The sequence below is a fragment of the Cervus canadensis genome, chromosome 12, assembly GCF_019320065.1.
Source record: "Cervus canadensis isolate Bull #8, Minnesota chromosome 12, ASM1932006v1, whole genome shotgun sequence".
NCBI lineage: Eukaryota > Metazoa > Chordata > Mammalia > Artiodactyla > Cervidae > Cervus > Cervus canadensis.
This window is the reverse complement of record NC_057397.1, coordinates 56883204-56901393: the sequence shown is the minus strand read 5'-3', so window position 1 is coordinate 56901393 and position 18190 is coordinate 56883204. Positions and strand designations below refer to the sequence as shown.

General features: G+C 41.9%; 1 protein-coding gene across 4 annotated transcripts in view; it reads right to left on the bottom strand.

The window, feature by feature from the left end:
- The window catches only part of DPYS (dihydropyrimidinase), a 121236-nt gene extending 103606 nt beyond the window's left edge, over window positions 1-17630 (bottom strand). Inside the window, exon 1 of one of the 4 annotated variants that reach the window (XM_043483691.1) lies at window positions 17237-17630. In XM_043483691.1, coding sequence (XP_043339626.1) covers window positions 17237-17500 — 264 coding nt within the window. In that variant the 5' untranslated portion in view covers window positions 17501-17630. The remainder of the gene's footprint in view (window positions 1-17236) is intronic. The other 3 variants (XM_043483692.1, XM_043483690.1, XM_043483689.1) reach the window with 3 other exon arrangements.
- Window positions 17631-18190: the final 560 nt, after the last annotated feature.

The following is an 18190-nucleotide window of genomic DNA, read 5'->3' as shown; positions in this document are numbered from 1 at the left end:
TTGAGGTAGGTTCCTTCTATGCCCATTTTTTTTAAGAGTTTTCATCATAAATGGGTGCTGAATTTTGTCAAAGGCTTTTTCTGCATCTATCGAGATCATCATATGGCTTTTATCTTTCAATTTGTTAATATGGTGTATCACACTGATTGATTTGTGTATATTGAAGAATCCTTGCATCCCTGGAATAAACCCAACTTGATCATGGTGTATGAGCTTCTTGATGTGTTGCTGAATTCTGTTTGCTAAAATTTTGTTTAGGATTTTTGCATCTATGTTCATCAGTGGTATTGGCCTGTAGTTTTCTTTTTGTGTGTTGTCTTTGTCTGGTTTTGGTATCAAAACCAGATGGTGGCCTCATAGAATGAGTTTGAAAGTGTTCCTTCCTCTGCAATTTTTGGAAACAGTTTTACAAGGATAGGCATTAGCTCTTCTCTAAATGTTTGATAAAATTCCCCTGTGAAGCCATCTGGTCCTGGGCTTTTGTTTTTTGGGGGATTTTTGATCACAGCTTCAATTTCAGTGCTTGTTTGGGTTGTTCATAATTTCTATTTCTTCCTGGTTCAGTCTTGGAAGATTGAACTTTTCTAAGAATCTGTCCATATCTTCCAGGTTATCTATTTTATTGCCATATTGTTGATCATAATAGTCTCTTATAATCCTTTGTATTTCTGCATTGTCTGTTGTAACCTCTCCTTTTTCATTTCTAATTTTGTTGATTTGATTCTTCTCTCTCTTTTTTTTTTCTTGTTGAGTCTGGCTAAAGGTTTGTCAATTTTGTTTATCATCTCAAAGAACCAACTTTTAGTTTTATTAACCTTTACCATTGTTTCTTTCACTTCTTTTTCATTTATTTCTGCTTGGATCTTTATGATTTCTTTCCCTCTACTAATTTTGGACTTTTTCTTTGTTGTTGTTGTTCTTTTTCCAGTTGTTTTAGGTGCAAAGTTAGGTTGTTTATTTGGTGCTTTTCTTGCTTCTTGAGGTAGGATTGTATTGCTATAAACTTTCCTCTTAGAAGTACTTTTGCTGCATCCCATAGGTTTTGAGTTGTGTTTTCATCGTCATTGTTTCTATAAATTTTTTTATTTCCCTTTTGATTTCCTCAGTAACCTGTTGGTTATTTAGAAACATGTTGTTTAATCTCCATGTGTTTGTGCTTCTTACAGTTTTTTCTTGTAATTGATGTCTAGTCTCATAGTGTTCTGGTCAAGAAGATGCTTGATATGATTTCAATTTTCTTAAATTTACTGAGGTTTGATTTGTGACCCAAGATGTGGTCTATCCTGGAGAATGTTCCATGTGCACTGGAGAAGGTGTATTTGTCTGCATTTGGATGGAATGTCCTGAAGACATCAATGAGATCCATCTCATCTAAGGTATCATTTAAGGCTTGTGTTTCCGTATTTTCTGTTTTGATGATCGGTCCATTGGTGTGAGTGGGTTGTTAAAGTCTCCTACTATTATTGTGTTACTGTCAATTTCTCCTTTTATGTCTGTGTTTGTCTTATGTACTGAGGTGCTCCTATGTTGGGTGCATAGATATTTACAATTGTTATGTCTTCCTCTTGGATTGATCCCTTGATCAACCCAAGGGATTGATCTACACTACATAATGTAGTGTCCTTCCTTATCTCTTTTAATATTCTTTAAGGTCTATTTTGTCTGATGTGAGAATTGCTACTTCAGCTTTCTTTTGCTTCCCATTTGCATGAAATATATTTTTCCATCCTCTCACTTTCAGTCTGTATGTGTCTTGAGGTCTGAAGTGGGTTTCTTGTAGACAGCATATATACGGGTCTTGTTTTTGTATCCATTCAGCCAGTCTGTGTCTTTTGATTGAAGCATTTAATCCATTTACATTTAAAGTAACTGTTAGTATATATGTTCCTATTGCCACTTTCTTAATTGTTTGGGTTTGATTTTGTAGATCTTTTTTCTTCTGTTGTATTTCTTGACTATATAAGCCTCTTTAACATTTGTTGTAAAGCTGGTTTGGTGGTACTGAATTTTCTTAACTTTTGCTTGTCTGAAAAGCTTTTTATTTCTCCATCAATTTTGAATGAGATCCTTGCTGGGTACAGTTGTAGATTTTTCCCTTTCAGTACTGTAAATAAATCCTGCCATTCCCTTCTGGCCTGCAGAGTTTCTGCTGAAAGATAAGCTGTTAAGTGTATGGGGTTTCCCTTGTATGTTACTTGTTGCTTCTCCCTTGCTGCATTTAATATTCTTTCTTTGTGTTTAGTCTTTGTTAGTTTGATTAGTATGTGTCTTGGCATGTTTCTCCTTGGGTTTATCCTGTATGGGACTCTATGTGCCCCTTGGACTGGATTGACTATTTCCTTTTCCGTGTCGGGAAAATTTTCAACTATAATTTCTTCAAGAAGTTTCTCATACCCTTTCTTTTTCTCTTCTTCTTCTGCGGTCCCTATACTTTGAATGTTGATGTGTTTGATATGGTCCCAGAAGTCTCTGAGACTGTCCTCAATTCTTTTCATTCTTTTTACTTTATTCTGCTCTTCAGAAGTTATTTCCACCATTTTATTTTCCATTTCACTAATTCATTCTCCTGCTTCAGATGTTCTGCTCTTGATTTCTTCTAGAGTATTTTTAATATCAGTAATTGTGTTGTTTGTCTTTGTATGTTTATTCTTTAATTCTTCTAGGTGTTTTTAATTGATTCTTACATTTTATCCATTTTGTTTTCAAGGTTTCAATCATCTTTCCTCTCATTATTCTGAATTTTTTCAGGCAGTTTGCCTATTTAGTCTTCATTTATTTGGAGTTCTGTGTTTCTAGTTTGCTCCTTCATTTCTGCAGTTATTTCTCTGTCTTTTCATTATTTTTTTTTTAAGCTGTTGTGTTTGAGGTCTTCTTTTCCGAGGCTTCAAGGAAAGTTGAATTCTTTCCTTGAAGAAGGTTGAATTCTTTCTTCCTTTTGGTTTCTGCTCCCCTAAGGTTGGTCCAGTGTTGTGTGAACTTTATATAGGATAAAATTTGTGCCGAGTTTTTGTTTGTTTGTCGTTTGTTTTTCCTCTGATGGGCAAGGCTGAGTGAGGTGGTAATCCTGTCTGCTGATGATTGGGATTGTATTTTTGTTTTGTTTGTTGTTTAGATGAGGCATCCTGCACAGGGTGCTACTCGTGGTTGGGTGATGCTGGGTCTTGTATTCAAGTAGTTTCCTTTGCGTGAGCTCCCACTATTTGATACTCACTACGGGTAGTTTTTTGGTAGTCTAGGGTCCTGGAGTCAGTGCTCCAACTCCAAATGCTCAGGGCTTGATCTCTCCCTAGGATGTCCTCCAACACTGCTGATCTCTGGATCTGCTGTGGGACAGATTCCAATCTGGTTCTACTCCTGTGTGTTTTTGCCTCCAATGTCCACAGCTATCAGAGTTAGTGCATTTTCTTTTGTGGGAGCTCTCAATGGCCTTTTATGTATTCCATAGACACAGAGTCTGCTTAGTTGATCATGTGGACTTAAGTTGCAGCTTATATAGCTGGTAGGAAGATTTTGGATCTTCTTCCTTAGACACATTGCCCCTGGGTTTCAATTGTGGTTTTATTTCCACCTCTGGGTTTCAATTGTGGTTTTGTTTCCACCTCTACATGTGGGTTGTCCCCTGGAGTTTAGCTCCTGAGGCTGCCCTGGATGGCTTGGGTTTGCCCCTGTGAGGGCCAGGTGTGGAGGTGGTGCAGCTGCTTGTGTCTCAGAGGTTCTGGCAGCACCAGGTACTCAGGGGGTTGGTGGCTAGGATAGGAAATACAGTGCTTTAGAAAGGTATGGCAACCAGAATTGGCCAACATGCTCCAGTATTCTTGCCTGGAGAACCCCCTCTCTGACAGAGAATCCTGGCAGGCCACAGTCTACAGGTTCACAAAGAGTTGGACATGACCGAGTGACCCTATGAGCATAGGTGCAAGACTTATTTTTTGCCCGTGGCAGCTCTGCCCCAGTGAGAGTTGAGCATAAGATGGTGCAGCTACTTGGCTTGCAGGGACCCTGGCGGCATAAGTGTGTAGGGACATAGACTGCATCTGCCACAGGAGTTATGGCCCTATCAGAGTCTTTTTTCAAGCCTTTTTTAGTTGGCAATCAGTAGGCCTCTTTGGTCAGTCTTTCTCCGTAGCTCCACCTTATTCAGGCACTTAGAGGGCTCCCTTGCCTGGGGAGTGCTGAAGAAGCTGAAATCAAATGGTTCTATGAAGACCTACAAGACTTTTTAGAACTAACACCCAATAAATGTGCTTTTCATCATAGGGGACTGGAATGCAAAAGTAGGAAGTCAAGAGATACCTCAAGTAACAGGCAAATTTGGCTTTGGTGTACAAAATGAAGCAGCGCAAAGGCTAACAGAGTTTTGCCAGAGAATGCACTGGTCATAGCAAACACCTTCTTCCAACAACACGAGAGAACACTCTACACATGGACATCACCAGATGGTCAATACCAAAATCAGATTGATTATATTGATTAATCAGATTGATTATATTCTTTGCATCCAAAGATGGAGAAACTATACAGTCAGCAAAAAGAAGATGGGGAGCTACTGTGGCTCAGATCAAGAACTCCTTAGTGCCAAAATCAGACTTAAATTGAAGAAAGTAAGGAAAACTACCAGACCACTCAGGTATGACTTAAATCAAATCCCTTACAATTATACAGCAAAAGTGACAAATAGATTAAAGGGATTAAATTTGACAGAGTGTCTGAAGAACTATGGATGGAAGTTCATGACATTGTACAGGAGGCAGTGATCAAGACCAAACCCGAAAAAAAGAAATGCAAAAAGGCAAAATGGTTGTCTGAGGAGGCCTTACAAATAGCTGAGAAAAGAAGAGCAGCTAAAGGCAAAGGAGAAAAGGAAAGATATACCCATTTGAATACAGAGTTCCAAAGAGTAGCAAGGAGAGATAAGAAAGACCTCCTCGGTGATCAATGCAAAGAAATAGAGGAAAACAAGAGAATGGGAAAGACTAGAGATCTCTTCAAGAAAATTAGAGATACTAAGGGAACATTTCATGCAAAGATGGGCACAATAAAGGACAGAAATGGTAGGGACCTAACAGAAGTAGAAGATATAAGAAGAGGTGGCAAGAATACACAGAAGAACTATACAAAAAATATCTTCATGACTCAGGTAACCATGATGGTGTGATCACCCACCTAGAGCCAGACATCCTGGAATTCAAAGTCAAGTGGGCCTTAGGAAACATCACTATGAACAAAGCTAGTGGAGGTGATGGAATTCCAGTTGAGCTATTTCAAATCCTAGAAGATGATGCTGTGAAAGTGCTGCACTCACTATGCCAGCAAATTTGGAGAACTCAGCAGTGGCCACAGGACTGGAAAAGGTCAGTTTTCATTCCAGTCCCAAAGAAAGGCAATGTCAAAGAATGCTCAAACTACTGCACAATTGCACTCATCTCACATGCTAGCAAAGTAATGCTCAAAATTCTCCAAGCCACGCTTCAACAGCACATGAACCGTGAACTTACAGATGTTCAAGCTGGTTTTAGAAAAGGCAGAGGAACCAGAGATCAATTTGCCAACATCTGTTGGATCATCGAAAAAGCAAGAGAGTTCCAGAAAAACATCTATTTCTGCTTTATTGACTATGCCAAAGCCTTTGACTGTGCAGATCAAAACAAATTGTGGAAAATTCTTGAAGAGATGGGAATACCAGACCACCTGACCTGCCTCCTGAGAAATCTGTATGCAGGTCAAGAAGCAACAGTTAGAACTGGACATGGAAAAACAGACTGGTTCCAAATCAGGAAAGAAGTATGTCAAGGCTGTATTTTGTCACCCTGCTTATTTAACTTATATGCAGAGTACATCATGAGAAATGCAAGGCTGGATAAAGCACAAGCTGGAATTAATATTGCCAGGAGAAATATCAATAACCTCAGATATGCAGATGACACCACCCTTATGGCAGGAAGCAAAGAAGAACTAAAGAGCTTTTTGATGAAAGTGAAAGAGGAGAGTGATAAAGCTGGCTTAAAATTCATCATTTAGAAAACTAAGATCATGGCATCTGGTCCCATCACTTCATGGCAAATAGATGGGGAAATCAATGGAAATAGTGAGAAACTTAATTTTTTTGGTCTCCAAAATCACTGCAGATGGTGACTGCAGCCATGAAATTAAAAGATGCTTGCTCCTTGGAAGGAAAGCTGTGATCAACCTAGATAGCATATTAAAAAGAAGAGACATTACTTTGCCAACAAAGATCTGTCTAGTCAGAGCTATGGTTTTTCCAGTAGTCATGATGGATGTGAGAGTTGGATTACAAAGAAAGCTGAGCGCCTAAGAATTGATGCTTGTGAACTGTGGTATTGGAGAAGACTCTTGAGAGTCCCCTGGATTGCAAGGAGATCCAACCAGTCTATCCTAAAGGAAATCAACCCTGAATATTCATTGGAAGGACTGATGCTGAAGCTGAAGCTCCAATACTTTGGCCACCTGATTCGAAGAACTGACTCTCTAGGAAAGACCCTGATGCTGGGAAAGATTGAAGGTGGGAGTAGAAGGGGATGAGAGAGGATGAGATGGTCGGATGGCATCATTAACTCAATGGACATGAATTTGAGCAAGCTTTGGGAGTTGGTGATAGACAGGGAAGCCTGGCATCCATGGGGTTGCAAAGAGTTGGACACGACTGAGCAACAACTGAATTGGACTGGTCTGGGGTCCTTCTCTTGTTTGGCGCATCAGGCACATAGAGAGGACCCCCTGGCTGGGTCCTACTCTGTAGATTGGCTCTTCAGGCACTTAAAGGGGCACCCTGGGTGGGGTCCTACTCTGTAGATGGCTCTTCAGGCACTTAAAGGGGCACCCTGGGTGGGTCCTACTCTGTAGTTCTTGTGTCAGGCATTTGATGGGCCAGCCTCCCTATTGTTCAGCTGCCGATGCCGGCGTGTGGGAAGAGAGAGGCTATGGTGGAGGCTCCACCCCTGACGCATGACTCAGCAGTATCGCCTTGCTTACATGGCTGCCTGGCTTCCCTCCACTGGCATTTTCCACCACAGTCTCCTCCCTCACATCCCCTCTATCTGTCTCTCTGCAGTCAACAGCAGCCCTCACCCTATGATTGCTCCACAATCCCTAAACTCCAGCTCCCAGCTGCTGCACCTTCCGGGAGACCAGTGTTCCTGTCCAGGGTATGTATGGCTGTGGCAAGAGCTGATTCTCATTCCATTTAGGCTGCCATAGATCAGCTATTTCACTCTCAGCCTTAAATGTTTCTCCTCTGATGCAGACAATTGCCCGCTGTGGGGATTGGACCCCTGCTTCAGTTCCCCCACCCGCTGAGGGCAGGTCCAGTCCTACTAATACTCCTGTTTTTCCCCCTAGTTCCTTCGTCCTACTGAGTTTTGCATGGTCCTCTATCTTCTTTTCCGCTGGTCAGGTCCTCCTGTCCGCTCTCAGATGGTATTCTGCATGCACTTCTGTGTCTGAAGGTGTATCCCTGATGTATCCATGGAGAGAGATGTACTCCACCTCCACCTACTCCTCCACCATCTTGTTCGCTCTGTGTTAAGCATCTTATATACATTAACTCATTGAATGATGCCTTGCTACAGTCCTGAGAGATAGAAATTGCTTTTCTTATTTTACAGTTGAGGATACTGAGGCTCAGAGATGTCAAATGGCTCTCCAGGGTCACACAGTTGGCAATTCTAATTGGGAATACGGAAGAGGCTGCAGCTTTGAGCAGGAGGTCTTACATTCCACCCACACTGGGCCTCAACCCCATGCAGGCCTTTTCCCCTTACCCAGTCTTCAATTTAGTATGATGATTTCCAGCCTATTGTCCCAGTTCATCAGTGAATCCTTACTTGAAGAAATGCATAGGTTGGTAAAATAAATTAACCATTTAGGAAACCCAAGACCATACCAAAACAAAACAAATCCCATTGAACTATGAATTGCAAATTCACAAAGGAAATGAAATTTTATTAAGCTCATGTCATGTTCATCATTTTGAGAAATGCCATTGAAATATTGTGCTCCTGAAAGAGTTACAAGGAAAAGCCTTATCTTGATGCTTTTTGCCTTCACACAGCTACTACTCACGGGATAATTAACTTTATCCAGCAAATCAACTCATCAGAACATCGCATTCCTAGCTCACCTTGTAGATTTTCAGTATTCACTGATTTGCTTTTAACATCAGATGCTTTTCATTCATTTCACAACATGTTCACCAGGATCAACATTTGAAGAATAAAAAGAGTTTAGGGGAGGGAGAACCAGGAAAGAGGGAAAATTCCTTTCATATTTTCGTACAAAACCTAATTGTTTCCTTTGTATTTACTGCTGATTGACTTCACCCTTATTTATCAGTTAGCCAAACAAAATGCAGTTACCTCTTCTAATCTTGGCTCATAAATCAATTCTTTCAGCTCCTAATTACTTTGCCTGTTCTCCCTTGAAAACCTTCTAATTTGTATAGAACCTTCTCTTAGGGAGAGAAGAGCATGTACTTGCTATCTTATGTGCAAACCTTGTTGTTCAGTCTCTAAGTCGTGTCTGACTCTTTGAGACCATATGGACTGCAGCATACCAGGCTCCTCTGTCCTTCACCATTTCCCGGAGTTTGCTCAGATTCATGTCCATTGAGTTAGCGATACTACCTATCTCATCCTCTGCCTCTCTCTTCTCCTTTTGCATTCAGTCTTTCCCAGCATCAGGGTCTTTTCCAAAGAGTTGGCTATTCACATTAGCTAGTCAAAGTATTGCAGCTTCAGCTTCTGCATCAGTCCTTCCAATGACTATTCAGGGTTGATTTCCTTTAGGATTGACTGGTTTGATCTCCTTTCTGTGACTGAACATAAATTGGGATAAACTCTAACCAACAGTAGGGTTATAATATTACATAACACAAGATTTTACTTAAGACTGTATTAGACTGTAAATAATTATTGAAAGCATCTCAGGTGTTTTCTTTTATGGCCTCGCTGAATTTTCATTTCTAAGCTCATCCTGGAACAAGTGACTTTGTTTCACTAAAATTCATCACAGGACTTGCTCAACCCAAATGAATAAAAAAGAAATCCAACAGGACATTTGAGCCTGAGGAAGAAAAACACTTGGCTGAATTTTCAACTTTCTCATAGTCACTAAGACTTAGGAAAGCAAATTTCATGATTCCAGTTTATGTTCTAACTTCAGAAGCATAACCAGGCTTTGTAAAAAGATGTCCTCCACAGGGACTTCCCTGGTGGTCCAGTGGGTGGGAGTCCACCTGCCGGTACTGGGTACATGGGTTTGATCCCTGGTCCTGGAAGGTCCCTCGTGCTGGGGGGCAACAGAGCCCACGCACTCTAGAGCCGGTGCTCCACAACGAGAGAAGCCAGCACAGTGAGAGCCTACGCACCACGACTAGAGAAAGCCCGAAAGAAGCAATGAAGACCCAGCAAGGCCAAAAATAAAACATAAATAAATCAAATTAAAAATAAGTATAAATACTTTAAAAGAGAGGTCTGACAGTACCTTGCCTTACTCTTTGCCTCCCCAAGTGTGAAATATTAATCACACCATCACCCATCCAACCGGGCAAACGACAGACTCAAGAGGTACCCTTGACGTCTACCTCTCTCCCTGCTATCACCAAGTCCAATCCATCAGCAAACGTATCCCCTCCCCGACATAGACCCTGGGTCACCATCCTTCCATCACTGCTCCGTGGGCTACCTGCATCTCCTGACCAGGCTAGAGCAGTTAGCCTATGTACGGTCACCTTATCCCCAGCCACGCTGGCCACTTTCCACCTTTTATTGACTTCCCTCCGCTGTTAGGAGGAAGGAAAAACAGTTATCACACAGCTGCCTAAAGCTCTGCATGATCTGAGTTCCTTTCCATATCAGAGAGTCAAGTCACCCACATTCTTCTCTCCTTGTCCCTTCTCTGATCCAGGGACTCTTTTTTTTCTTAAGATTTTTTTTTTTTAATTGACCATTTTTTAAGTCTTTACTGAATTTGTTACAATACTGCTTCTGTTTTATGTTTTGGTTTTTTGACTCTGAGGCATGTGGAATCTTAGCTCCCTGATTAGGGATCAAATCTGAACCCCCTGCATTGAAAGGTGAAGTCTTAACCACTGGATTGTCAGAGAAGTCCCCAGTTCAGTGACTCTTAGCCCTGGCTGCCTACTGGCCTGCTTTTAGGGAACTTTTATCCCATCCTCCAGAGATTTTTTTTATTTAGTTGATGTAGTTTCATTGCCATATGCCTCATGCCTGTTATAGTCCATAAATATTCTTTAAATGTTTAAGGGAGAAAGGAAGAGAGACCAATGAATTTCTCCCAGAAATTATGAGGTAGAATAATTAGGATGGTTCACTTCTCCAAGAGCAAAGTGGGAAAGCTGTGCAGATTGCATATTCATGAGCAATTCTGTTTCTCAACAACATTGCTAGCCCTGGCTGTGTTGTTTCCAAGATCCTTCTATGAAAATGTTAACATGGAATGTAGACCCTAAGCACATTTGAAAGCTGAATGCTCAGTTTTGTCCCAAGCCTATTACTTAATCAGTGTTAAATAGGACTTTTAACAAAACAGAATTAGTCTATTTTTATATCTATGCCTCCAATAATTTCCTGTGTTTTTTTTAAAGATTATGATCTGCTTTATTTTATTTTAAGCATTTATGGGTAAACAGATCCTCAGGGCTGAGGAACTCATGACTACTACACTGTAACACAGAATTTCTCTATTAGAGGCAGTGAAATGTAACAGAAACAGTGAGGTGTCCTCCCTCAATTGTGATTGACATCTGAAAAGAAGAGGACAGAGCAGTGTTGGGGGGAGGCTCTGGGCAGGTGCTGAAACTCACTTATCAGAAATGTAGCCCAGTGATGTCAGCAATTAGGACTGGTTACTAAGCACAAGGGAAAACGCCACATTGCAAGTGTTCACTCAAAAATAGTCACACAAAATTCAAGTTAAGCCTACACATCCAAAAGTTCACTGCGTATAATTTATTACCAAAGCCGAGAAAAATTAGAGCCCCATATACCTCCAGTCTGTCTGCCATTGAGAACAAAGATTACAGTTTCATCTCTATAACCCCAACCACAATGCCTGGCACTTAGGGGGTTTCCAAGAACTATTTGTTGCCTGAATTCATGGAACCTAATTATGAACTTTAAAAATCCATCACTTAAGGCTATTCCATATTAAATGGCAGTGATGAGGTCCAGAATATGCCACTGTGGCTTAAAAATCATTTTGAGCTGAAGGCATCTGAGAATAGATGCCTTTTTTTTTTCTTTGCCTGAACCTCCTTTACCTGCCTGAAAGCAGAGCCTTTCAAAAAAGAAATGAATTGTCATAAATCCCCTTCCAGGAAGATGACTCTTACTACCTGAGACTAGAAACTTGCACCACACCTAAATAGATCTTGTCATGAAATATCATATCTCCATCTATTCTCTTAAGAGCCCATTGGTCTCTCCTAAAAGCCATTTGTTTTCCCATAAGTGCCCTTCCCATGTTAAGGTTATAGGCATGCCTGTGCTCAGTCATATCTGACTCTTTGTGACCTTTTGGACTATAGCCTTCCAGGCTCCTCTGTCCATGGAGTTTTTCAGGCTAGAATATGAGTGGGTTGCCACTTCCTCCTCCAGGTGATCTTCCCGACCCAGGGATTGAACCTGCAACTCCTGTGTCTCCTGCACTGGCAGATGGATTCTTTACCGTTGAGCCATGGGGAAGCCCCAAGGTGATATAGAAGCCCCTAATTCTAACTTGCCTTCTTGAATCACATTTTTCTGTGAGCTTGGACTGAATTTACATGAATTTTAAAAATCTATCTTTCCTCTTTCGAATCTGTCTTTTGTCAGTTCAATTCTTGGGGGTGGTTTTAGTCGCTAAGTCATGTCCGACTCTTGCGAGTCCATGGACTGCAGCCCACCAGGCTCCTCTGTCCATGGGATTTTCCAGGCAGGAATAATGGAGTGGTTTGCCTTGGTTTCCTTCTCCAGGGGATTGTCCCAACCCAGGGATCAAACTTGGGTCTCCTGCACTGCTGGCAGATTCTTTACCGACTGAGCTACCCACCAAACTAAACATAAGTGGTTAGAGGAAAAGTTTTCCTTCCTGATGGCAGTATCAAGGAAACTGTGATTCCTGACTACCTCTGTCAGACACTGAAGACATGCGGTCCAGATGAATGAAGAAGAAAACAAGTGGGAGTGAAAAGCATGCAAAACACAAGTATGAAAATGGAAAGAAGGCAAGTCCCAGATTCTGTAAAATTCAATGAAAGGCTTCCTAACACACAACACCCTCAACAGAGCCAAAGCCCTACTTCATACCAAGTGGCTTCAAATTAATCTTTGAGATGGTTTTATTTTTGTCTTCTGATTAGTACAAAGATTAAATTTGTAATCAGTAAATAGCCACTGATGGAAATCATAGAATTACACACTTTTACAGCTGGACCATGGAAGCTATTAACACAAGAATGTTCAAAGCTCAGCCTTACCAGCAATGAAAGAAATTCTTGTTTAAAAACAGTAAGAAATTCTATGCTTTTCCTATTAAATTAGCATCAATTTTTAAAAAGTCAACATCCACAATTAGCTAGGATGCAGTGAGATGGGAATTAGGATGTATTGCTGTGGAGGTGGGTGGGGATTGGGGCATAAACTGAAAGGCAATCTGGATGTATGTGTTAGACTCTTTTAAGATGGGTCCAACGCTGGCCCAGGCATTTCACCCTGAGGGGTGATTTCCACGTCAATTATCAAGCATTTGAGTGATGAATTACGTCGTACTGTTACACACAAGCCAAAAAAAGCTGGATGCCACCAAAACGTCCCACATGAACACGGTGAGAGTGGAGGTGTTAACAGTAGGGGAAACAGAGGAAGAAAAACGGGTCAAGTACAAGGAAAAACGTTTATATGTCCCTCCCAAAAAAGAAAAATCTGAAATGAAAATGTTAAAAGCAAAATGTTGAAACTGTAGGCGATCTAGCTATTATTTTTCTTTATACTCTTCTGTATTTTCCTTTTTTTTTAAAAGGGGTTTCTTCATTCAACTCACATATATTAAGCGACTATAATTTCCAGCCTTTTCCTGAATGATGAATATATATTTTCCACTACTTAAAAACTTTGTTTAATCGAAGATGTTCTCACTATTATTGCCTTGTTTTACAGATAAGGAAACACTGACAACACCCAGAGAGGAACTGACTTGCCCAAGGTCACAGAGTCAGCCCGCACTCCTTCTGAAACCCATCCTGGAGCTCCGAAAAAGAGGCAACAGAAAAAGAGGTTTGGTTTGCAACCAAACTCTCTGAATCACAGCTCTTCTACAAGGTGAGGAAGCTCTATAAATACAACCGTGAATGTGTGCTTAATCATATACCTTCCACTCCCTTATTATAAGTAATCACCGTCATGGCATTTTACCAAAAAGTTCCAGAGCAAAGTATAATTTTCTCTCTTGATAATTTTGAGGACTTTTTGTCCTTCACATAAAAGGTGTTCTGCATTCTCTCAATTTAAAAAAAAAATGATTTTTTTGCCAGCTACAGATGCTGCCAGGTTTTTAATGTGAGTTCACCCACTCCAAGCTGTGTCTGTGTCTGAATACAAATATATATATATTTGAAAACTGACTAAGTTCTTTTAATTCACTTTCTTATCACAGGATGTTGTAAAAGCAGTCATAATTCCTTCAAGTTTATCTAATTTACAATACCCATTTGAATGAAGAATCCCATTGTCTTTCACAACAGATATTAAATTATTGGAAGACTACTGTATATCTAGTACAGAATAACAAAATGAAATGTGGTTTCTTTAAAGCAGGAGCTATTACCATTAGTTATATCAGAAAGAAGGCTTTTACCTGTAATTAAGTAAATCAATTATAAGCTTTAAACCTACCTCTGACATGAATTAGATTTCCAACATATGTAATCTTTGGTTGACCTATATTTCAGTTTTTAAATTTGGCTCCATCACAACCTAGTGATCAATACATAGAACACCACAAACAGTATCCCTTCTGTTTGTCAGATATTATAAATGATCAGCCTGGTGCTTGCAGGAAGCACACACTGGTCTAACCTTTTGGGACCCATCTCCTGAAAGCATGATATATCATTCTTACTTTATGGCTTTCTGTACTTAAGGTACCCATTTATGTACCCTTAGAGATGATGTGGCTATAAATGCAGGTACAAATGTCTCACAAACGCACTCCCTGCAGTGTATATTTATTTTGACAACCTTAACTGTCTCCAGCACTGGGAAGGTGAAGGGCTACTGTATATCTTAAGGTTGACTTTGCTCTGTCTTTGACAAAAGCCATCTCACAGTAACATACCCCTTACTTATATAGGTTTTTCATCTACCTATGGCCACTTTGGTGAATCTAAACATTAGATTTTTTAAAACAATCATCATTTCAGAAAGGAAGAGAACCTAGTATAGAAGGCAGGTGGTCCTGAATTTGCAGAATGACTCCGCCACTTACTAGGTGTGCAACCATGGCCACCTGACTTACATTTCAGCTTCTTTAACTGCAAAGGGTAGACAGTGGCACCTGGGATGGTTGGAAGACAAAGCTAGTGCCTAAAACATAGCATAGACTTGATGAAGCAAAGGCTGCTCAACAGTACTCATGTCTTTCAAGTTTAGTATAAAATATGACCAGCATTTACAAAAGACTTCTTTGTCCCTATTTCCCCAAACCCAAAACCACCAACCCTGCACTGGGAATTATCGTGAATATAGAGGACAAAATAACTTCATAACGGCCTTCTTTCAGAACTCAGGCCAATACTTTAATGCTCATGTTTATCTATATTTACTTGTCTGGTTCCCTGTTATGGAGTCTCATCTGTTTAGGGAGTGGGGGTGGGAGGGTGGGTACCTCCTGGGATCCAACCAGCCAATTTAAAGTAAACTTTTGCAACTTTGCCCTTTTGTGAGTACTGTTTAATGTTCAACATTCATTTAGTCTTTGCTCAATCTTTGACCTTATCTCTGACCATATCGTTTTCTGCTCGCAATTCTAAGCTCATGAAAAACATGTTTTCCTTTAATGTCTTGACAACCTTTAAGTGAGAAATGCCTAGAGAATCAACCAGAAAGTTCTTTAAATAATATGCTACAAAAAGCTGTCTTCTAAGTATGGAATCATGAAGTGAAGTGAAAGTGCAAGTCACTCAGTCATGTACAGTCCATGGAATTCTCCAGGCCAGAATACTGGAGTGGGTAGCCTTTCCCTTCTTCAGGGGATCTTTCGAACCCAGGTCTCCCACATTGCAGGTGGATTCTTTACTGTAATGGAATCGTAAACCTCTCCAAACTGGAATCCCAGAATGGACAAGAACATGTAGAAAACTGAGAACTACCTCCCTGGATCTTCAGGCATGCACCAATCATCTTGAGAGAGAAGGAACGTCCCTTCCCCACAGCATCCTAACCCTTCTTGGCTGCTTCATCTGGGATGAGAGAAAGGGAAATAATGAAGGGGAATGAGGCTGGTGGGCCTGGTGACTGACTGATGATCAGCAACAGCAGCTCCCTACTTGGTAAATGGGGGTGTCAATGAAATGCCCTGCCATCAGCAATGCACCAAGTGAATGATGAGTCCGTGACAACAGAAAGTGCATGTACAATAACCGAATAGAACAGGATACATAATTTCTATACACAGGTACACACATGCACAATACCACCTCAGTTATGTAAAATAAAGCATACGAAAACCATAAAGACATTAAACCACAACATTGTCACCAAGTGAGAAATTATGGGTAATACTGTTACTCTTTTTATTTTTCTATTTTTCCCCCCAACTTTCTACAATCATGTATTCCTTGGATATCTGAAAAAATGTATTTTACATGTCAACATAAATAAAGTTGTTGAAATTTAGCAAATTTCACGTTTTAGCAAGAGAGAAAAGTGAATACTCTTCAACAGATACTGATCTTTCCTATAAAAGACCTTGACCATTGTCCTGGTAATTAGTAACTAGGAGGAAGCTTTGCAAATGTTGGTGTCAGCAGCCTGCCCCAGACCTTCTCTCTGGGTCAGACAGTTCTTTTTTTCTTAAACATTTGGGTCAATTATAGAGGATTGGGAACGTGGAGGAAGAAAGGTGTAGAGAGAGTAAAGCTGTTAGAAATCGGTAGGGTAATGGATAAATCCTCAAAACGGCTTTGAAACCGCACAGCCTGTACTTGGACTAAACGGCCCGATTTGCTTCATACACATCAGAGCACGGTCAATGAGAAAAAAACCCGCACAGAGAGCTCAGACCTTCAGGATATCACTACTTGCATTTTGCAAGGAGCTGGCTGTCCCACCACAGCTCCAACGGGAGCCTCGAGAAGGGTGCAGGTCAGGCTCCAGGCAAAGTGGCTGCGTGCAGTTTTAACTGCAGGTTCCTATAAGCTGCCCTGTTCATCTTCTAATTTTTATTTTTTATTTTTTTCTTCCGGGAGCTTTGGAGATTCGTTTCAGTTCTTTTCATAGGCTGAGTCTTTAGGCCTTTGTGTCTAGAGAAACCCAGGCCTCCCTCACCTGGGGAGATCTGTAATCTGATCCTTCTACCCCTCTGTGAAAGCCGCAGGTGCTCAATCAGCAAGAATCAGGGTCTGAATTTGATGTCCACAGGCAAGCAGGTAGGAGAAGGGGTGGGGTCAGGTCGAGAGCTATCGCTGGGAGACCGTTTCTGCAACGGCACTCTTGGAAACCTTCGTCGGCCTTGCATGAATACTTTTTCTGCTGGAGGGTGGCAGCAACGATTGTGGATGTGGTGGGCTCAACACCATCACCCGCCGTGCGCTGCTAACTTTTGAGTCAAGGCGATAACTACCGGGTGAATGGATTTTTCATTTGGTTTTGGCTGAGAGCGTCGACTACAAAGAGTCTAGATATTAAGGAGGACTTTCGGAGTTTCACAGAACACCCAGTGAAAAGGAGGGGTTCGGGGGAGGGGGGTGGAGAAACGAGGGTGAGGGAATAGGTTGCTTTAAACGAGTCAGATTACCCAAAGAGAGGCGCAGGGGGCGTCTGGTTCGGCCGAAGCAGAGCTGATGCCCCCCGGAGGAGGACCACCCAGAAGAAAGGAGCTCAGCGTGGGGGCCCGCATCCGGCGGGGTCTCCCCGGCTCGCTCCTCCGGGTCCGGGGACCGCCGGAGAGACGGCCGAGGACTGGGCGGGCGTCCGGGGTGCAAGGGCGCGCGGGGGCCAGGTACCTTGGTGCCCAGATGGAAGTCGTCCACGGAGCGCGAGCCCATGAAGGGGAACTGCATGTGTGTGTGCGTGTCGATGCCGCCGGGCAGGACCAGCTTGCCGGCGGCGTCGAGGACCCGCAGCCCGGCGGGCGCGTCCCCGGGCGGCAGCAGGTGGCGCCCCACCGCCCGCACCACGCCGTCCTCCACCAGCACGTCGGCCTCCTGCGAGCAGTCGTCGTTGACCACGCGCCCCCCGCGGATCAGCAGGAGCGACCGCGCAGCCATGGCGAGGGGCGCCTTCCTCCTCGGTGCCCGGGGACAGCCCCGGGGCCCCGCGTCCGGGTTTATCAACTCGGCCGCGGGACGGGGTAGGGCGGGGAGAAGGGGCGTATCCACCTCCAACCACCATCCCGCCAACCCGGGTCTGGGCCTGCACCCAAAGGATGGGGGTGCAACCAAAGGTCAGTGCAACGCAGACTCTGCTGCTCCGAATCCTGCTCTACGTTGTAGGTCTTGGTCATTAGAAGGGAAACATCTTGAGGGTAGTTTTATTAATTTATTTTTTAAAGTTTATTTATATGAACTTTTATTGGATACGTTTAATATAAAAGTTATTTATATTAACATATTTATATGAACTTTTATTGGAGTGTAAGATATTTACAATGGGGAGGGAAGTGGGAGGGGGGTTCAGGATGGGGAACACATGTAAGTCCATGGCTGATTCATGTCAATGTATGGCAAAAACCACTACAATATTGTAAAGTAATTAGCCTCCAACTAATACAAATAAATTTAGGGAAAAAAGAGATATTTACGATGTTGTGTTAGTTTCTGCTCTACAGTGAAGTGAGTCAGTTATACATGTATCCACGCTTTTAGATTCATTACACAGTACTGCGTAGAGTTCCCTGTGCTATACAGTAGGTTCTTCTTGATTGTCTGTTTTATATATAACGGTGTGTATATGTTAAT